The sequence below is a fragment of the Thalassophryne amazonica genome, chromosome 2, assembly GCF_902500255.1.
Source record: "Thalassophryne amazonica chromosome 2, fThaAma1.1, whole genome shotgun sequence".
Taxonomy (NCBI): Eukaryota; Metazoa; Chordata; class Actinopteri; order Batrachoidiformes; family Batrachoididae; genus Thalassophryne; species Thalassophryne amazonica.
Window position 1 is genome coordinate 50747164 of NC_047104.1, and position 22884 is coordinate 50770047.

The 22884-nt window shown below is 40.4% G+C and overlaps 1 protein-coding gene across 3 annotated transcripts in view; it reads right to left on the bottom strand.

Moving 5' to 3' along the window:
* brd7 (bromodomain containing 7) overlaps window positions 1–22884 on the bottom strand; it is a 28573-nt gene that overhangs the window by 1240 nt on the left and 4449 nt on the right. For 2 of the 3 annotated variants that reach the window (XM_034186043.1, XM_034186056.1), the window contains exons 6-14: window positions 16917–17027; window positions 14980–15149; window positions 10039–10153; window positions 7064–7139; window positions 6885–6992; window positions 6670–6805; window positions 1474–1585; window positions 1348–1393; window positions 840–947 (exon numbers count right to left, since the gene is read on the bottom strand). In XM_034186043.1, the coding sequence (XP_034041934.1) occupies window positions 840–947; window positions 1348–1393; window positions 1474–1585; window positions 6670–6805; window positions 6885–6992; window positions 7064–7139; window positions 10039–10153; window positions 14980–15149; window positions 16917–17027 (982 nt within the window). The remainder of the gene's footprint in view (window positions 1–839; window positions 948–1347; window positions 1394–1473; window positions 1586–6669; window positions 6806–6884; window positions 6993–7063; window positions 7140–10038; window positions 10154–14979; window positions 15150–16916; window positions 17028–22884) is intronic. The other variant, XM_034186050.1, reaches the window with a different exon arrangement.

Below are 22884 nucleotides of genomic sequence, written 5' to 3' on the forward strand. Positions count from 1 at the left end.
GTCACTGAATGTGTCTGAACTTCAGTTACATCAATTAAGTGCAATCAGCATGATACACCTGCACTAGGCACTTCTCAAAAATTGAGTGACTGCCAGAAAACAGCTGAGGGGAGCCACAAGACAAGTCTGAAGAAGTTATGGCCTTCTTTGGCTGAGAGTGGAGAAAGTGCATAGTTGAAATTTCAACTTTTTTTTTATTTTTTAACTTTGGTGGCTTCCCTCACGTCATCTCCTCACACAGTAGTTTTAGAGAGGTGCCTACTGCAGAAAGGTTTATCATACAGTACCATCCTTTTTGTATTTCCTTTTGATTAATGTGCTTAAAGTCCATCAGTGACTTGAAAATGTTCATATTTTCATCCCCTGACTTCAAAGAAAACAGGATGTAAACCTCATGATTTGATTTCACACACATACACACACACTAATATATATATAAATAATTCACTGACTCTGCTGAGAAATGAAATGGAACTGAAAAAGCTGTGGGCTGTGATGTTTCACTTTAACTATAGGTTACTTTCAACACTGTGTGCGTGTTTGTTTGTTGGGTAAACGTACTGAATTTTTGTGCAGTTCAAGGTTCTGGCTGCATATTTTTACACTTTAATTGAAAAATTGAGTATTTTGGACCAGTTTCTTAAAAAAAAATGTCCACTGAACTTAAAACCTGTCCATGTACAAAACTGCTCATTGTGCAGATCTGGATCTGTTGCAGCTATGTATTTGTATGATAATGAAAATACTGTATTGTAATAAAGTTGTTTTTTGTGGAATGTTATTCCTCCTGTTGTGTTTTGTGGCTAACGTTATTACTCGCAGTGTGTCAGAGATCTTACCCCCAGACAGCTCCTCACACATCTGTGAGCCGACAGCTGAAAACAGCAAGTCCATCCTGCTGAGGTTTGGTGATTCCAGGTCTGTTACCTGAGAGAGGAACGCACACGGTCAGATTACAAAAACTGTCTACAGGCCTAACGAAGCTTTGTGTGTTCATCTCCTGAAAAGCTGCAACACTCGGGCAGGAGATGAAAGCAAACTGAAGCGCAGCCAAACATAGCAAACGCACAGAGGGCTGCTGTGTATCTGATGGCGGCTTTTCCTTTGCCGCTCTGAGGAGCCATTCAGCCGCTCAGAGCGCACAAGCCAGAGCCGCCACATGCGGGGGAAAGTTTTCCCACGTGTGAATGAGAGCTGAAGCCACGCAAACTTTTTACAAATAAAATATCAAAACCCAGATTTTATGCTGAAACACTCCAGAGCTTTTACAGAGTAATTAAGGCTTCATTCAACCAGTAACAAAGACTTTATAAGTCAGGAAGAAAGCTGCAGACTTTTTTTCTTTTCTTACCTCTGTGCTATCATCTTTGTCCTCAGGTGTTTTTGGAGCATCCTGTTTAAGCGGCAAAAGGGGACAAATTCAGTCACGTGTTTCTTTTCATTGTGCGCTTAAACTCACTGACACGTTCTTACAAGCTCCGCCTCCTTCAGGGTTTTGGAGTGCTCCCCGTTAGTCATGGCATCCAGAAGATTGTCGGCCAGTTTGTACATGTACTCGTCTGGTTTGCTCAGCAACTCTGACAGGCTGCCAAAACACGTCAATGTTCACAGTCGTCACTTTTCCCTCCTTTTTCAGCCAGTGTGTAGAAAACAAAATGATAATAGTGTTTTGTGGTGAAGAAAAATGTAAAGGGCCTGTCACACCCTGATGATTTAGCCAGCGTATGCCAATGGCATTAAAAAAGCGGCATAAGTCTAATAAGTTGAGGGTAAGTTTTTTTTAAAAGTTAAGAGCAGGCTGAAACACGTTGAGGTTTGCTGATGTATGTGCTAATACGCTGAGCTCCTCAAAAAACTTTGGGCGTGGTGAAAATTTTCAACGCATACCAGCATGTGACTCACGTCCCGCACATGCTGGAAATAAGTTGTAGGTAAGTTATGTGATTGTTGGCACACGTTTCTTGTAATTTACTCATAAGTCTAAATGCGTCCATTAATGCTGGCCAATGATTGGCTGAAACCTGCAGCCCTCATGCAGAACGACTGTTTCGTTCACAAACTGAGAAAATCTGACCTGTTCATTGCAGTCCAATTCACCATCACAGACGGACATGAATCCACATAAAGCTCCTGATTTTTGAAAATGACTTCAGAAAATACTTTAATTCAGGGCTGGAAATGCAACAATTTAAAACAAGTCCCTCTGGTTTTTCTGCCACAGGTGTGTTTCTCAGAGGATGCCCGTGTCGCATTCTGATCACACAGAGGTGATGTGATGATTTAAACTTTTAAAGCGCCGCCGCTGTGGTGTGATCACGCCTGATTAATGTGCTGTTTAAACATTTAAAGCGCTGTCGGTGATCACCACACTGATGGCTCACACAGTACTTCATTCAGATCACACCTGATCGCGGACGACTGGCGCTTTAAAAGTTTAAATCATCACAGCGTTTCATTATTCAGGTCTGTGATGACCTAATCAGCAGACCTGAAAGCAGGCACTCGGTGCGTTAAACATTTAAAGAGTCACAGCACTCCATTCATTCACGGCAGCGTTTCCCACAGCCAGTCCACTCATCAGCATTTTGTACACAATGAAAATGGTCCACCAAGATAAAAATGGAAAAAAAAAAAAAAAAGTAATTACTCCAACTGGCACCACACCGTGCAGTACCGATCCAAACCACTGGCAGGAAACGGGGCTGTTGGCAGACGCTGGCTAATCGTTAAGGTGTGACAGCAGAATTAATTTATTAGACGTGCGCTAGAGTTTTTAATATGGTTGGCCTACACAGGCTAAATTGTCAAGGTGTGACAGGGCCTTAAGATTTAGGGCTCAATCTCGCACCAGCGCAAAGCAGCACACAGCATTACACCCAGTAGCCATATTGTTTAAAAAGCATTGTGCATGCAAACATATGCATGTTCATGGATGCTTAGGAGAGAGAAAAAAAAAAGACAGCAATGTGATTCATTTATAATAGTCAAGATAGCAAAAGTTACCCCAAATGCCGTAGGCGTTTGGAAAACTCAGGGGAAGTCTGGGGGGCGGATGCCCCCCCACCCCCCTTCCCCAGGAAATTTTGAGAATGTAAGTGCCCTGTGGTGCATTCTCTGGACTAAATTTGGACCTGAAACAGCTGTTAAATTTCTCTTGTGATCTCATGCAGTATGGCACAACATGTGGCTTTTGAATGCATGTTGTGCATCCTGTAGGAACATGTACAGAATAAAACACAATAGCTTACAAAGCAGTTTAAACTGTTTACAAAACAATTCTAAAATGGAATAACCATATTACCACCTGTTAATATCTATTACTAAACATATTTACCTGAAAAAAGCTGTAACCCAAATTTACCCCCCAACACCACCTGCACAAAAAGTTTGGAATTCTAGAAGCTCTGAAATGCAATCTGAGACTATTCCAGACAATAAACTGCAGTGAATGCAGCATCCATTTTAGTGAGAAAAAACACTTCAAATTCACTCCAGTAATATTATGCCCTTACTAAGAAGCAGCAGTTTGAAAATTGTCTGGAACATCGAGCCATTGTTGCACATTTACTATCTTCACAAGAGCGTTCTTTTAGACGGCAAGAATTTACAAAAAGATGGAAAACTGTCCTAAGATGGCAAATAAGTATCCTTGCATGTTGGTCTTAAAATATGATCAGATGCAGTGTTGGAGTGCTGCAACCACGAGGCAGCAGGACGGAAAGTTCAGGAAGAGCACATTATGGAGTGTTCTTGTATCGTGATGTTAAATTTAGAAATAGGACAACTCTGGTTTTGTTGAAGCATCACACAGTGCGTGTACAGCATGGGTTAAAGCAATAAATTTTCATCTGACTGAAATTTTTTCCTGGCAAAAATCAATGCCAGCAATTCCCTAAAATGTGGCGTAGTGGGGGCACACTCTTTTTTCCTCAATAAATACAATAAACACATTATACAGCAAACAAATCTATTCTAAATAGCCTCTAAGGAGAGCCAGACAAAGCATAAAAAGAATGCAAAACTTGAACATAAAGGTACATAAAAGGGTGGTGGGGAGCGGGGTGTAGTCTTGATTCTGGGGGTCTGGGAGTGCCCCCCCCAGAACATTTTTAAAAGACCAAGTCAAACTTTGTGTATTCTGGTGAATTTTAACAGGTATGAAGCCTTGTGAAGTAAAAACACAGTATTGATTATGGGGGTCTGAGGGATCTCCCCCAGAAATTTTTAAAAAGAGCAAGTCAAATTTTGTATATTCTGGTGAATTTTAATGGGTATGAAGTCCTCTGAAACAAAGAAAACTCACTTCAAACAGTCAAGTAAGAATTCTTCGTCTTCTGTAGTATTTTGATCGGTTCTAATCCGGTGAATGCACCAATGCTGTGTTGTTGGCTGTACAGTCAGTAAAATACAAAATTAGGGCCTAAAGCAACTGACAACGTTGTTCTGCTGTGCACAAAGTAACGCTGTCACCAGTTTTGAAAATGCATGCGCACTGAGAAACTCAAAACTGGCTTATTCACATTTAATTGGTAAAATGCTCTCACTCGTAAAACAAACTAGGGCTGCAACTAACGATTATTTTAGTAATCGATTCATCTTTTTTTTGTTGTTTGTTTTTTTTTTTTTTTATTTACATGTGAGTTTTGCCATTATTTCTTGAAGTGAGTTATTATTAAAAGGCCTTTGCCACGCAACATCAACGTTTGAGCTTGTAATAAAGTTATGATGTTATATTCTCGTCAAAAACATACCTGGAGTAGTGTTTTGTTTTATTTTGTACATACATACATCACCGACACACCACAAAGATTTCCATCAGGTTTCACGCGATTATGAGCATTTTTAGATGCCTACAGCAACTATCTCAACCACTGACAACATATTACAGCAAGTCCACAAAAGTATTGTAAAGGCCTGACTAAAGTGTAATATGCTATATTTAATAAGATATTTTCATGAAAAAAGATGCAAATGTGCAGTTTACTGTATTTTATTTTTTTCTGGTGTAATAAAACAGGGATGAAGTGGAGGTTTAAGAATCACTAGGTGTTCACAGTAAACAGTTATTTATTTCTATATTTATTTATTTATGTTCATTGTTAGTTGGTTTTACCTTTTCTGTTGTGTTTTGTTTTATCAGGCTCTTTTTGTCTTTCTCTAAAATTGTACTGTAGCAATATTAGTTATTACTTTTGTTGTTGTTGCTATTATTATTAATATATAAATAAAAAATATTGCAATTCATAATACATTTGACTCTTTTATGACAACAAACGCTAAGCCATTATTTATTATACAGAAAACAAATGCACATGAACAGCTTAATGCTAACTTTAACACTGAAAACGCCATAGACATGCTAACGCGTTAGCACTGGTCCCTTTTTTAAGTTATAAAATACATCTATCAACTGTTTCAGAAGACCATAACAGGTCAGTTTAATATAAAAAAAGGTAAATATTACTCACAGACATATGCTCTTTAGGGTTTTAGCAGGGGAAAATTAAGATCAAGCGAAATAATACAACATACTATCGAAGCAGTGAGACGGATCAATGCTTCACTGGTTCAAAGCAAAGCCATGCCCCGCTCTACTTGGGGAGTATCTGCCAATGTTCTCACGAAGACAGGGAGGAGAAGGACCCTGGCTCATGCAAGCAGAAAACAGAGCGGAGAGGAAGGAAAATTCACACAGTCCCTTCCTCCACAGTCCACGCTGACATTGCTGCTGCTTTGATTAGTGCAGAATGGGATGTTGCTTTGACAGTGAGAGTATCATATTTCGGCCCCAAAACATGCATGATACCACGTGCGCACGCGTATGTGTGGTTAAATTTTCCAAATGATGGAAATCCGTCATGGTGACGGAGAACTTTAAGCCATGATGTACAGAAGCAAAAACAGCAAATTTGATATGGTTTAAAGGGGGCTGCATTAAGGTGACCCCCATTAGATAAATGAAGGCAAAACCTACCCTAACCTGAGTCACAGAGCTTAACACCTGTACTTATAAGGTCTTAATATCACAATCCATGAAGACCTTGTAGAGTTCTTGTGTACATAATGTTTGAGAATCTGCCCCCTTGTGGCCACAATAACAGTCAAACCATGGCCAACATCAAATGTGTCAGAGACCTTAGCAAGTCTTATGTACCGTGATGGATTGAAACAAATTTTGTGTTCAAAAAAACAACAACATATACAACACTTCTAAAACTCAGCCACCGGTGGCCACAATTAAAATCTAATCATCCCCAAAGTCAAACCTGACAAGGCCTTAGTGGTTCTGGTGTACCATGTTTCACTTTGATATATGAAGTCTTTGGTAAGGTACATGAAGTTTCTGAAATGCTGCCCCTGGTGGCCACAACTAGAATCGAAACACAAATTGAGGTCCCAGCGAGTTGACCTTATGTACTGGTTTGCAGCTTGACACAAAGCCTTTGTCAAGACACTGAGCAGACATCAACCACATGGACACACAGCGGTCCTAGACCAGGTCTGTCTTTAGAGACGCAGGTTAGAATACACACTCAAAGGGAAGGAAACAACATAAATGTTGCACATCCACAACTGGGAGTCACTGAGTAATTGGGGAGGACTGCATGCAGTGATGTTTTATGTAAATGCAGCAGATCTGGGGTGCGATAGCAGCCACGCGGTGCATACCTTTCTGAGCCTTGCAGACTGGATTCCTCTCCATAGAACGAGTAGATGAGATCGGACTCGTCCTTACTGACATTGGCGAAACTGGAGTCATAGGCAGGTGCATAGGAGGTGAAAGGCCCGTAGTTCACGTAGGACACTGTGGAATTACCAGTGACGGATGTTACTTCTACTCGAGCACAGAGCACCGTGAGGAAAGACAAGACAACAAAGACTACCTGGAGTGATCCGATTCCTCTTGTCCTCTCTGAAGCCCTGCAGTGTGTTCACACCGCTCTGCAGCCGATTGAACATCATGCCCAGTTTCACCGGACAGTAACCCGCATCTGCAAAAGCACACGACGACATGTTGGCACCTCTCCTGCCGCCTGACCTTCTTAGTTTAAACACTGCTCACCTCCCACTGATGGATCGGCAGGATTGAGGATGGCGAGCGTTGTGGAGCCGTCCACCTTCTGCCGTGTAAACTCCAGCTACACAACAAATAAAGTACACATGCTCAGAAAGGCAACAACCACACAAAAAACATTTATTGGAGAGGTCTACAAATACAAGGGATTTCCACACAGTGGCGCACAGACACTAGGGATGTGAATCGTTCAACAACTCACGATTCAATTCGATTCAGAATCGATTTTCGATTCAAAGAGCTCTGGGAAATAGTTATATTACTTAAAAAATGTTTATGTTTAAGAAAATGCAGCTTTACAAGGTTAATCAAGTGATTCTAGATGTAAATGTACTCATCTGCTTTGCTCATTCGGAGTTGGCTGGCAGTTTAGCGAAGCACTGGTCAGTATTCGGCAGAGACCGCTGCTCCCCTCTTTTAGCTCCGGGTGATGACGTAGCATGTGGGCTTGCGGATTTGAAGTGTTTCCGAAGTACATGAGTTTCATTTTGCAGATTTTGCACACTGCATAAGTCATGTCAAGCTCCTTCCTACGCAGCAAATAATAAAATCCAAAATGCGCCCAAACATTTGCCTTCAGCAAAGACGGTGCTGGCTGAATTAGCTTTTCATCTGCCAGGCTAAGCTACAGCCACTGAACTCTGCAGCTCACGAGTATTTGAAGCACGCCGGACCCCCCCGGGGACACTGTAGTACGGAAGCCGTTGCCTGACAAACAGTACACGCAGCGAGTAAGCAAGAAAATGTTTAGAAAATGCTTTTTAAAAATCGATTCTTGGACATTTTGGATAGATTCAGAATCGTAATAAATAAGAATCGCGATTTGGACGTGAATCGATTTTTAAAAAGCACCTGAGTTAAACAGATTCCAACTTTGACAACACTACCAGTTGAAAAACAAGGTGGGCGCCTCCAAGAAAGCCTTTTCAGAATGAAGAAAGCTACAAAACAAATACATGTTACAGTGTTCAACTTACTGCTCAGTTTGTAGGGCCGTGTGTAACCCGTCGTCGTTAGCAACATCTATCAGCTTATCCAATATCAGCAACGACAATGGATAAACAACACATTACATGGTGTTTCCCACATAAAACACCACAGCAACGTGTCCAGAGTGCAGTCAGACTTTAAGGATTATTTATGCTTCTATTACTCCATAGGTCTGTAGCCATGCAATCGCTTCAACACAGTTGTGAACCTTTCGAAATTCTCTGTCGCACTTGTGGGTGTCGCAATGAAATTTACCATCAGAACAGTAGGGGTTGCAACTTTTTTATGAAGACTGGCCTACTGTGACTTCTGTGGTCAAAACTGTTGATAGTTTATTTACCTTCCAGCTTTTTTCCTCCCCACACACAGTGAAAGATGGTAACAGAGGGAAAGTCAAGCGGAGATGGAGCTGATCAACACTGAACAGCAAATGCATTTATTGCAAATGCTGAGATGAGAATGAAAGAGGAGACAGGTGTGGAGGTGGTCTGTGCATCCAGTGAATGAATTGATAGAGGACAGACGAATGTTCAACACTTGTTCGATCTCTTCAAGACATGAATGAAAAAAAATACACTTCAGGTATATTTGTAAGTCGGCTGACAGTTTGGACGACCTTCTTCGTAGTGTACAACCACTCATACAGCATCAGTGCACACACAGCATTCCAGCTGATGTCACTCAAAGACTGGCTGTGATGCTACGAATTTCAGCCTCTGGTGGAAGCCAACAAAATGGCATCCAGCACGGTCTCTGGTATTGTATCAGAGCCAGAGCGCTTCCACAGCGCCTTGCTGTGGACAGCAATTTTTGGCGACTATGGACCTTCACAAACTGTGTTGAAAGCCTCCACAGAAAGCATGTGAACATCACTGTGCCGCCATATGCCAGGAGTGACTACTTCAGGCTGTAAAGGTGCTTGCTTACAGGTGATGCCAGGTATTGGTTGACAATGGTGGACATGGAAGGGTGTGGATGGAACAGCAATGGCAGCATTTTCAGGGAGACCACATCTGGATAAATGGCACTCGACCATAAGCTGAAGCTGCCCCCATTAGTGATGGTTCCCAGGATCAGGACCGATGCTCCCCATCCGATTGGTGCTGATGCTGCCTTTCCCCTGCACATCAATCTCATGTGTCCATTTCCAGGTATGACACAAACCATAGTAATAGATCACTGCATAGCACAATGACTAGATATTCAACAAAACATAGTATCATACCTGTGACTGTAGTGCAACCTTTTTCCATTCAGTAACACTCCACATGTTTTGTTTTTTTTTTAACAGGCAAATTTGGCAGGAACAGGCAGATTTTCAATTGTTCCATGCCGAGCGCACTGCAAACACTTAAATATGGCGATGTTGGGAGACAAGGGAAAGTTAGATTCCAGAAACAGCCTGTGCAGTCTCTGCCATCTCAACGTGGAGTTACAATTTTTGAGAGGCACATGTAAGGCTACGTAGAGGGGCCAGAGAGGGTTCGCAACAATGCAAAAGGCTCTGCGTCGCTATGGACGTGCAGCTGTGGAGTGGGATAAATCAGCCTTTACTGTGTGTACGACTGGTGCAAAAAAAAAAACAAACCAAAAAAAAACAGTATAATCTAATTTTCACTTCCTGTTGATACACCGAGCAACCATGTTGATTGGTAACTTGACTTGAGATAAAATTACGACTTCAGGGGCGTTCCAACTGAAACACACTATAGTACTATAATACACTGCTGAGTTCTGTCGTATACGTTCAATGTCACAGCGCCACTGTGTGAAAATATCACGTACCTGTAGCCGTATCCTGTTATTTTTTTTTTTTTTAAGACTGGAAAACAGATTTGTATCCTACATTGTGGAAACTAAAAGAAGTTTCCCAGCTGGGGGTTTTAAGATACTTTGCCATAACTTTACTTGTGTGGCAGCAGGTGTCAGGATATTTTCATTAGTGTAGAGAAGAAAATGTCAGTTTAACACACGTCACTCTGCAGTACTCGGTTGGACAGCTTTCCTCCAGAGTCCTCGATGACCTTGCGGATTTCCTCGAGCTCTTTCTCTGCCTTCATGGCTTCATCCTTGGCATCTTTGTCCTGTCTGCAAGTGAATCACAGATTGAGAAAAAGTCAGACAAGATGCTTTGAGTGTGAATGAAAAGAGGTTTGTTTATGTACAGCTGAACCTTTCAGGAAGAACAACTGCTTGATTAACACCTACGATCAATGTTCACTCCTTTCATAAAGTGTCAAGTATTTGTTGACGTCAGTAACAGGCATCCGGACTCAGTTTTCAGGGTTCCTACACATTTAACATCTAAAAATTCCAAACTTTTCCATACTTAAATTTTCAGGCTTTGGAGATTTCACCATACAAGTACGTACTCATTTATTTAAATAAATTGTTGAAAAATTTAACTGTGAACCTCCACTGTATGACACATGGTAATATTTAGTGGAGCCCAAAATTTGTGTTATGAAAGTGTAATTGAGAAAAGAGAGAGAGAAAAAAAAAAAACATGACCTTGGGGCTGCTCCAGCTAGGGGGGGGTCTGCGGGAAAATAATACATGCAATCTGGTGCAATTAATAAGATAAATGAGAGCCATTTCTCAGTCCCACTTTCTTGCTCATTTAGTCACAAAAACCATATTTTCTCATATTGGAAAGATGACAGAATAGAATCCACAGTCTGCCACATGGATTAGAATCTGGTATTATTACTATTCCATAAAAATCACATATTTGCATAAGATAGTTACTGTTCTCTCTCTACATTTATCTAAATATTTGACTTTAGCAATTTGTGCTTTTATAACAAATGATAGTCTTAACATGAACAAAAATAAAAACCGATACAAGTAAAGCTGCATCTACTATTCATTGTTACCAATGTCACTTTTAGTTCTCAGGAACACTGATTTGGGCTTAAATGATTCTTATTTACTTAAATAAATGGGAAATGCAATAACACAGATTTTTTCATCAATTGATGATGTCAGCATTTCTGGGATACTGACAATTTATGTTGTGCAAAACAATACACAAATGTTTTTCACATCAATATTTGAGTTTTAGAGGACGTTAAATGTTTATTATATTTTCCTCCAGTTGAATATTTCACCCCCATGTAACAGAAGAAACCATAAAATTCAGATTTTGCAGACTAGAGTTTGCATGGAGACAATCTGAAGTAAATTAGCTAGTAAATAGCTAAATAGTCCTTTGAGATGCTCTCTTGTTTTTCATTCAGGCTCGCCACAACAAATCCAAAGTGGCTCTGCATCCTGATTTGGCCCTTCCTGACCTAACTCCACAGTGCATGAAGAAATGTAGCAGGGGTGGGGTTTGAACCGGGAACCTTCTTCACTGAAACCAAGCGCACTAACCACTTGGGCACCACCACTGCTAACAACACATTTCTCTGGTCCAAACATTTTATCTAAATTTTAGGCTACATTTTAATGTACAATGTTGTGGCAAAAGTCTGGAAACACATATTTCTCCGTTATCCATACTTATATCCAGATCTGTAAATTACTCAAATCTAATTCCACACTTTCCATACTGTGTAGGAACCCTGATTGTAGATGACCTTCTTTTTTGGATAATAAAAGAGCAGAAGGCAGGATGAAAAGTTTATGCATCAAAATAAAAAATAAAATAAAATAAGGAGTTTCAAGTCACTTCCTGTGCTGTTGCTCTCACGGGTATAAAGATGATTTTGTTTGTCAAGCTGTTGAAGGTGATAAGGTCAGAGCCGCTGTGTGTCACAATGCAGAACAATCTGTGGGTGTTTCCTGTCAAAGAGAGATCTAGAGTGTAACCAGCACACTGCACGTTTATGCAGGAAGGAATCTCTTGACTGTAGAGGCTGACAATGACACGCTGAGTTCCTCCAGACTGTTCCTGATTTGGATAGATGTGAAGAGGTTTTTTTCATTCACCATGGAAAGAATTCTGCTGTCTTCCACTTTAGACGTCTTCCAAATCCTTTGGTGTTTCTCAGCTCGCCGGTGCATTCCTTCTTTTCAAAGAATGTACCAAATTAGTTTATCCATCCATCCATCTTCTTCCGCTTTATCTGGAGTCGGGTCGCGGGGGCAGCAGCTCAAGCAAAGCCACCCAGACCTCCCGATCCACACACACCTCCCCTAGCTCCTCCGGGGGAACCCCAAGGTGTTCCCAAGCCAGCCGAGAGATGTAGTCCCTCCAGCGTGTCCTGGGTCTTCCCCGGGGCATCCTCCCAGTGGGACGTGCCCGGAACACCTCTCCAGCGAGGCATCCAGGGGGCATCCGGAAAAGATGCCTGAGCCACCTCAACTGACTCCTTTCGACGTGGAAATAAATTAGTTTATTTTACCTACATTTCTGCTTGTTGTGGAGCAGGTAGCTCAGTGGGATGGGTTTGATTCCCAGGAATCTACTTGTTTGCATCCTTGAACAAGACACTTCATTAACATAGTCTCAGTCCACCCACCTGGTAAATGGTTACCGGCCTTGGGAAAGTAATATGGGATAAAGAGGGGGAAGTCATAGACTCTTATTATGCTTCACACTACTGAATCCTGAGATAAGCACCATCAGCAACGGGCCTCAGAGCCGACTTACTTCTGTCTTTCAACGCCTCTTTGGACTTCCTAATGAATGCCAACTAAACGCGAATTCAACACATGGTATAGAAATAATGAATGTTTATGAATTCAATGGTACGAATATTTAATTTGCCTCATTGAATGGTTTGTTCCAGCTTTCACCTAATTAAATATTCATTCCATTGAAAGAATGGAAAAACATTCATTATTTGTTTTATATAACAGTTAAAATAGATCCTTGTCATTTGATATTATATCAATTTATAAACAACAGACTTACATTTTGGTGTTTCACTGCTGCTAAAGTCCAACACGAACTTTAAATAGGAGTCCAAATCGTGCCTTGTAGTCCGTGATGCTGAGCACTGAATTCGGACTTCCAAAAAAAAAAAAAAAAAAAAAAAAAAAAACAACATTGTGTAGTTCCTCAGTCCAGCCCAAAAATCATGTCAGCTTTTCATCTGAACAGCTCTTCATGCATCCAGACAGCTTACAGCAGAGTGGATTTTGTGTGTGTGTGTGTGTTACACGAACTAGCATCGTCATTTAGCTTAATCAAATCGTTGTCCCCTGCACGCATGCGCTCACACAACTGAGACAGCGCTTGTGTGCACCCAAAGAAATAAATTAATTTAAAAAGACTGTGTACTTACTTCCTCAGTGCAGCGAAAAAAAGTCCAGCTTTTCACTCTAACGTCCTGCTAACAGCCTCCAGACGGCTTACAGCGCAGTCGATTTGTTTTGTGTTTGTGTGCGTATAGGTGTGTGTGTGTGTGTGTGTGTGCAGCGTGCAATGGTACGTCACGTGACATACAAAGCACCAATCAAATGACAAGGATCCACTCAGCCGTTATATAAAATCAACTATTGAGGAAACAGGCCACAACTATGAAACTGCTTGGCAATCAGTTATCCACTCACTCACCCATCTATAACCACTTACTCCAATTAAAGATTGGGGGGGGGGGGGGGGGGGGGGCTGGAGCTTACCCCAGCAGTCATAGAGCGTGAGGCGGGGTACACCCTGGACAGGACGCCCATCTGTCACAGGGCCATATATAAACAAACAAACATTCACACCTGCACACACACCTACGGACAATTTTTAAAGTTTCCAATCATAAAAATATTTTATTCTTACAAGGTTAATGTGATATTTTTGTTAAACCACTTCAATTTAATTTAATTATACAACCTAAATCACAACCTAACTCAGCACGAGTAGAGGTAAAAAAAAACCTTTCCCCGCGCATGAGCATGCACAATGGTGAGAATCTTCCTCTGGTGGTTTTTTTTTAAATAAAAGGAAAAAAGCAAGCAGACTTAGAGGACTGACCATTAGGTTGGGTCACACTAACCAATATAACAACCACAGAACACAGAATAAAAGCTGAAAGTCAGCACAACCATCACATTGGATCGCTTCATTTTTAATCCATTGTGATGGTGTAACACCACAATGGTGGTGGTGTAAAATAACAAGAACGGTGTCACTGAATGCTTATGTACTCATCTGTAACTCCTGCTGAATAAACTAGACCAAAAATTTATTTTTGGGCATCCCACTGAAACCTACCAACAGGTTTAGCAGGAGTTATGCTTCCAAGACAAGACAGAATAACATCTACCTCCCTAAATTCTGCCTGCCAGAGGGATGTAAAAAAAAAAAAAAAAAAAAAGTAAAAAACGAATGAAAATTCCAGGGTCTATGGTGTTATCATTATCTATCCCAAAATGTTACAGCACCCAATGCCAATGGTTCCTGTAAGCTTTATGAAGATCTGGATGTCTGGAACAAGAGAAACCAAAACTTTAGGTGACAACCCACTGATTTAAAACACCGTTTTTTTCCAGATTGATTTCAAAGATGTACAGCCACAACAGCAGCAAGAGGCATTCCACACATCCTCAGAGAAAAGCGGATTCACTGAGGAGCCACAGAAAAACAAGAAAGCAACACAGACACACAGGATGGAGGCTTCCAACAACTGATGCCTTTGTTTCCCAAGTTAAATGAGTTAGAGAAGCTTTAACGGGTCGATAAGATCACTGCTTCAGCTTGTATTTACATTTTAAAAAACCCATGGAGTGTTTATTCTGATCATGGGCAGCACTCACCTACTGGACATCCTGAGGCGATTACTCAAGTCAGCCAGCTTCAAAATAAAACGGCTTATTTTAAGGACTGTGAGTGCTGAATGGTCACGTCTGTTTAACTGAGAAAGAACATCCCAGTTCAAAAGTCGTGAATTCCTCACACTGCCATGCGGTGTCTCCACACTAAAGTGACAAATCACACGTGTGCCTTACGTAACGTTAACAGGATTACAGACCTGGGTGTGCTGACTGTCTGCGAGCTCTGGCTGGAGTCTGTGCTCACGGGCCCCTCTCGGATCCGTCCTAAGCTGGTGTTCCCACGTTCCTCAAGTTTGAAAGACTTCTTGGCTGAAGGGTCGAGGCCAGACATGAAATCTATGCTCTGCTTCAGGCTCTCCAGTCTCTCCTTTAAGAAAGGAAAAGGAGTTTATGGTCATTCAGCAGCAGCAGCACAGAGTGAGAGAGAGCGAGAGAGAGGAAAAAGGTTAATTAAATGGTTAGTGGTTAAAAGATGACTTTCTTTCATTCTTTTTCACAACCTTACTAATATTTAAACAATTAAAATCATAAAACCTCTTTTCTGTTCTACTCACTTTGGACAAATGTGATGTAAGAGAGAAACCCCGTTTAAAAAACCGCTGTACAAGTAAACGCACAGCTACACCGTATACCACTTAAATGAACTCACAACTGTTTTTCTGAAACATAAAGTTGTATATTTTAGTTAGAACATTTTTTTTTTCATTTTCTGATTACCTAAACCATATACTTCTGGTGAATTTATCACAGCAGATCATATTTAATATGCACCAAATGACCAAAATGACAGCCACTAACTTCTACCATCAACAAAACTTATATACTGCATATATACGTATAGCGCTTTTCCATCTGCATCAGATGCTCAAAGCGCTTTACACATCAATGCCTCACATTCACCCCAATGTCATGCTGCTGCCATGCAAGGTGCCCACTACACACCAGGAGCAACTAGGGGATTAAGGACCTTGCCCAAGGGCCTTTAGTGATTTTCCAGTCAGAGTGGGATTTGAACCGTGGATCCTCTGGTTTCAAGCCCAACATTTAGCCACTAGACCATCACCTCCCCAAAATAAAATAAAGTGGACATATTTGTTGAAAATGTTTTCTACCACTAACATGTTAACAACAACAATAAATAAATAATTATTTGACTTTTAATGTCATCCAGTGTTAGCCAGAAATATTTGTGTGTGTGTGTGCACACACGTGTGAGGGTGTTGCACAGAATTACACTCAGTCTGTGTGTCAGTCACACTTTCTTGTATCACCAAATGTGAACTAGACAGCATAAATGATTGGATCTCAGATGACTTCCAATTTGAACATGATCGTATTCCACCAAGACCCTCACAGAGTATGAAGTACGAGTATTGTAATTTATGAATACCGTTGGTTATCTTCTTTTTTTCCTGCTCAACATCAGTTGGGTTTTTTTCATTACCCTACCCTAAGTAATCAGCCACAAATATTTGGTCTACAGAAATTATAAACCTTCCGGCTTTAAATTTTAAATGCAGAATTGTTAAATGTTCTATTTATCTAAAGTCCAACATGGTAGCGTGGTTCAATCAGCAACACAGCTGGTTGTTTTAGATTGCAAGAACAGTAACAGAACACACAAATGTACCTTGTTTTAAAAACAAAAACGGCATTTATCTTAAGGAGCGGAGACACTATTTGTGAGCATTGACAACGTTAAGAAAGCTCTCTGCTGCCCCCATATGTCCAATCACTGCAAATGCGCATCAAGTGCAGACGGAGATTCAAATTGACAGCATTTGCAAAGAAATTACATGATCCGTGAAGAGATTACTGCAGCTTTTCTATGTTATTCATATAGTTTTGATATTTAGCAGCATTAAAGTGTCTGGCACATTAAACGTGCCTAACATATGTGCACCGTACTGCACAAGTTCATTCATCTTAAATTTGTCAGAGTAAATATTGTGATATTTTCACTTGTACATCTACAAACAAATCCTTTGAAAATGCTGCTACTCTAAAAACACAACAAACAAACAACAGTTTGGCACAAACACATAATGAACAGCACATCAGCATGACTGAGACACATAAACAACAATGTTGAGTTTGTTCTTGTCACAATAATCTGAGCACTTTGGTTTTGTACCTTGCTCAAGATCTTCATCCCAGAGTGCAGCATTTTCCGAGCCGCTTTGTGGTAGATTGTCTCAGGTTTGTTGTAAATCATGGCATTTTCACACATGATCCTGAAGTCCACCTGCATCAACGATACAAAACGCCTCACAAATGTTTTTCATATCAATATGAAACTTTTACAAGCATGTTAAATGTTTATCATATTTTCCTCCACATGAATATTTCATGCCCATGTAACAGAATAAACACCTGAATAATGTCAACTGACAGCAAATTCCATCTTAAACATGATGTACAGTAAAACTGGCATATACTGGATTTAGGTGGCCCAGCGAATTTTGTCCGCTATAATAGAAATCCACTATATGTATAAAACAAACAAAATCCACTATATGTACAAAACGGACAAAATATGTTGTATGTATGTTACGGATTAGTTACAGTCAGGAGCTGCCAAAGGATCTACAAGGAAAAGCCCAACTCCAATTAGGCTTACGACTTCCTTAACCCTCATGGTCAAGGGTATAATTCGCTGTTTTTGACTACTTTTGGTTTTACCTTCAGAATTTACCTTAAAGTGCTTACTTTGCTTTGTTTGGTGTCATGGTTTGTTTCAGCACAACTTCACCTGTGTGACATACTGTATTAACACAACGGACCTACAGTCACACACACACAAAAAAATTTGAGAATTTTTTTTTAACTTTGAAAACCACAAACATTTAACAAACCATTTTTATAACAGAATGAAAATATAAATTGTAAATTTCAAAAACATACGTACAAATGTAGCAAACAACAAAGTTATATACAACTATTTACATTAAAATGCAGGAAATGCTTAAGGTATTTTTTGTACAGCTATTTACAAAGCAATAAGATGCCACATAAATTATTTGTACCACTCAAAAAAAAAAAAAAACCAAAAAAAAAAACAAAACAATTCCTGTCCAACACAAGACAGAAAGGCACATCAATGGCCTGACCAGGTCGACAACAGAAGGAGTGTTACTCCTCCTGCCGGATTAGGAGTGTCACTCCTCCTGTTGTCCACCTGGAGGCAGTGTTGGCAGTAGGTGACTTTATGGCGAGGCTCTCCTCAGCAACCAAATACTTGGGTTGGTGATCATTTTTGATTGGTTTAGGTTGTGCATTTTTCCACCAATGATAAAGAGGAAGTCTTGGTTTCCCCTGTAACTGCTCCAGCAAAAGAGGAGAGAACAAGGAAGTGAAAGTCCCACTTTGGAGCGCGTTTCTGCAGAAACGCACACCAAAAAATGACCACAATATTCAAGACTAGGGATGGGTATTGATAAGATTTTATTGATATCGATGCCATTATCGATTCCGCTTATCGATCCGATTCCTTATCGATTCCTCTTGTGAACTTTCTGTGTACGAAAAGTAGGCTTTACAGGTTTACAAAATTGGTCACTTTTTAAATTGGTCACTGAATCCTTGATCTCTGGACACAATAATAATAATAATAATAAATAAAAAAAAATCTGCAGTTTTTGTCAAAAGCATTTCCTTTCAGACATTTTTGCATGAATGTCTCTACACACCTCTGAGCCGAGCTCAGCCAGCTGCTGCACATCAGCGCAGGACATCTCATTTTGGGAGGAAAAAACATTTTGATCGATTTCAGTTTGTTTGTATTACAATGTTTGGAAAGAGGTGTCAATTGATTTAAATGGTGTTTCCCTTTGAATTTATTAATTCTGACTGGACTCTATTGTTCTAACTTGACTCGGCAGACAGCCGCGCAGCATTTGGAGCTGTGTGAACAGAACGGAGGACGATTCTCATTTCTTTCTCCCAACAAGACAGGAGTCCCAGTTAGTGTCTTTAATCCGCACAAAAGTGACTCACGACTGACATATTCAGGGATGAAAGTGGTAAAAAACAAAAAAGCTGAAACACCACCCACACAAAAATTTTGGAATTCTAGAAGCTCTGAAATGCAATCTGGGAGTATTCCAGACAATAAACTGCAGTGCGTGCAACATCCATTTTGGTGAGGAAAAAAACAACTTTCCTTATTCAAATTTATTCCAGTAGTATGCTGCTCTTACTAGGATGCAGCAGTTTTCTAGCTTGGCAGATAGTTCTGGAGGAAATCACACTGTTACGTCTCAAGAAATTAACAAATTGAAAATATGGTTTGACCGAAACAAATTGTCATTAAACTTAAATAAAACAGGGATGAAGTGGAGGTGTAAGAGTCACTAGGTGTCCACAGGAAACGGTTATTTATTTCTATATGTATTTATTTATTTTCATTGTTAGTTCTTTTTATCTTTTCTGTTGTTTTGTTTCATCGGGTTCTTTTTGTCTCTTTCTCTAAAATTGTATTGTAGCATTATTAGTTATTATGAGTTATTATTACTATTATTGTTGTTGTTGCTATTATTATTAATACGAGGTCTATTAGATAATAAACTGACCCTTTTATTTTTTTTTAACTATATGGATTTGAATGACATGCGATTACACCAATTATGCTTGAACCCTTGTGCGCATGCGTGAGGTTTTTCATGCGTGTCGGTGATGTCATTTCCCTGTGGGCGGGCTTTGAGTGAGATGTGGTCCCGCCCTCTCGGCTGAATTCCTTTGTTTCACACGCTGCTCGAGACGGCGTGCGTTGCTTTATCAACATTTTTTCTGGACCTGTGAGGAATATCCGAGTGGACAGTATTCGAGAAATTAAGCTGGTTTTCGGTGAAAAGTTTAACGGCTGATGAGAGGTTATGGGGTGTTTCTGTCGCTGTAAGGACTTACCACAGAGCAGGACGTCGTGCATTGCCTCCAGGCGCCGTCGTCGGCCTGTTTTGACCTGAAAACATCCTAATTTAAGACTTAATTCACCCAGGACGTCGTGAGAGAACAGAGAAGATTCAGAAGAGGCCGGCATGAGGACTTTATGCGGACATTCCACTGTTTAAGGACATTTTTTTAATGAAAGACGTGCGCGCAAATTCGCCGAGTCATTTCCGTGAGGACTCGACGAATCTGTGTGCGCCGCGACAGGAAAAACACCTCCGTGTTGAAAACCATTTGTAAAATTCAGGCGGCTTTTGATGGCTTTCAACAAGTGAGTAACTGAGAAATTGTTTAACAGCTTGGGCATGTTCCAACTTGCCCGTTAAGGTTTCCAACGGAGGTGTTTTTCCTGTCGCGACCCCCCGCGGTCGGGTCCGGCCTGACATGCGACTCTGCCCGCACGTTCTTTCATTACAAAATGTCCGTTAACAATGGAATGTCCGAATAAACTCCTCATGCCGACTTCTTCTGAAAGTTCTCTGTTCTCTGACGACTTCCTGGATCAACAGAGCCTGAAATGTGGAAGTTTTCAACTTGAAACGGCGAGACGCTGCCGCCTCGAAGCGCAGATTGCCGTCAGGCGCCGTGGGCCGTCCTTATGGCGACACTACCAGACCAAAATCTCTCATCAGCCGTTAAAATTTTTACCGAAAACCAGCTGAATTTATCGACTGGTGTCCACTCAGTTGTGCCTTACAGTTTTGAAAAAAATTTGATCAAACAAAGCAGCAGTCTCTGAGCCATTCCTAAACAATGAAAAAAATCGACGAGAGGGTGGGCCACTCCTCACTCAAAGACTGCCCACAGGCGAATGATGTAACCGACAGGCGTGAAAAAACTCTCGTATGCCCACGAGGGTTCAAGCATGTCTGATGTAATCACACGTGATTCAAATCCATATAGTTTTTGAAAAAAATAATAAGGTCGGATACTTTTCTAATAGACCTCGTATATGAACAAAAATAAATTTAAAAAAATTATAATTTGACTCTTTTACGGCAACGAACGCTGAGCCATTAATTATTATACAGAAAACGAATGCACACAAACGTGCTGAGATGCGAACAGCTTAATGCTAACTTTAACATTGAAAAGGCCATAGACACGCTAACGCATTAGCATCAGTCCCATTTTTAAGTTAAATACATCTAAAATACATCTATCAACTGTTTCAGAAGACCATAACAGGTTGGTTTAACATAAAAAATGTAAATATTACTCACAGAGTAAGGGTTTTAGCGGGGAAAATTAAGATAAAGCAAAATAAAACAATGAATCAAGGAAGCAGCAGACCGAAGCACTGCTTCGATCTGTGAATCACTGCTTCGATTGGTTCAAGGTTCAAAGCAAAGCAGCGCTGCAGAAAAGCTGATTACAGACCCGCTGCAGGGTCTGTAATCAATGTAGAGAAATTATAATTTTCCTGACAAACACCCCCAAAAACAGCCACTCTGAAGGACAGATAAGGGAATCTTTAAGCAAAAAGGTTATCGATGTCGGTGGATTGAATCATTTCTTAACGATACCCGAAAGGAACCGGTTCTCGATTCCCATTCCTATTCAAGACAAAGCATGGCGTAAATGATTAATCATGATTCAAGTTATACTAGGCCTATCACTACCATTTAAAACTGGTATTTAGTTTTAAGTCCGCACTTTCAACACATTCAAACAAAGATTCAGACTGTGGAGAATTGGATGGTAGGTCATCTTAATTTGGTCATGTGACTTTGACGCGTCTCTACGTCAGATGAGTCCAGAGATAAGCACAGGGCAATATCTGCATTAAAAAGATTACATTTGGTTGAGTCACTCTTTTTTCTAAGTCTACTGCGGAGTGATACCTTAAAATTCTAAATCCTGGTTTATGCTTCTACATGACGATGACATGCGAGTGACCCTTTTAAAGTTCATTAGTGGGAACAGTGACTTTTTCTGGATCAATTTGTTCCTCAATGAGCTCCACATCTTTATACAATCATCAACCTCCAAACCAATGTTATGGTAAATCCAATTTCCCTCCATGAATTGCGGGTCATTTGAACATCTTTTTCTGACTGTGTGTTGTAGGGTCAGTCATATTTGCAGACTTTTCTGCCAAACATATTTGATCAATGACTGAAATGTAATTGGTGTACGCACTGCAAAAACTTTTAAAGTATGATGGGAAAGGAAGGAGTGAAAACATAAAAGTAACCATTCACAGCCCTTGCAGTCTCCATCAATTCGACCAGGCTACAGAGATGGTTCGTAGCCACACAGAGGGCTCTGACCTAAAGCGGTTGTCTTTGGTTCCCCACACCCAGGGATATGTGTGATACTTAACACCATATTACAGTGCAGGCAGCAAGCAGCATTTTGGAATCACCAGCCTTGAATTACACCCTGCCCCATTTAAGCACGGGGTCTGAGCACAGTTTGAAAAAAATAAACTCTTTTAATCAAAGAAACATGGCACTTTCCTCGAATCAGCGTGTGTGAGGACTGAACTTTATTTCGTACTTCTGTTGTGACTGGGCACACCCAGACTGCTTTGTCTGGTACATGCAAGGTTTTGTTTTTGTTTTTTTTTAATGAAAATGCATTGCAATGGGACAGGACATTTTGTCTAATGTGGGTGAAAATCCATTATACAAAATCTGGTATATATGGTGTTTATTATGTGGAAAACCATACAAAAGCATTGGGACATTTGCTTTTGTCTGGGGACTGTGAATATCCGGTTTATACAATGACAGTTTAGGAAGGTTTTACTGTAATAAGATCAAAGACTTACAGGAAGCGTTAGTTTTTCTGTATAAGCAATGATTAAAAAAAGTTTTGGTCCTTTTGCTCCAACCTGGCCCATTTGAATTTATTTCTGATGAACCTTAAAAATAGTCTCCCTGCAGCAGAACTATGTCTCCATCCATTTCTTTGTTGTTTCAACACAATGCGGAGTTCAAAGTAAAATCTTCTAAAGGCTTCTCTCATTTGTTGCTGTGTGGACGAGCGGCGGCACATTACATTTATCCTTCAGTCTGGGATCATGATGTGAAAACGTGACATTTAATATCTACTGTGGTGCCTCATCTGAGACACTTCCAAATGATTTTGCAAAAAAATGAACATCATGAAATCAGACCACAGACTAAATCCAACATGGGCCAGGTAAA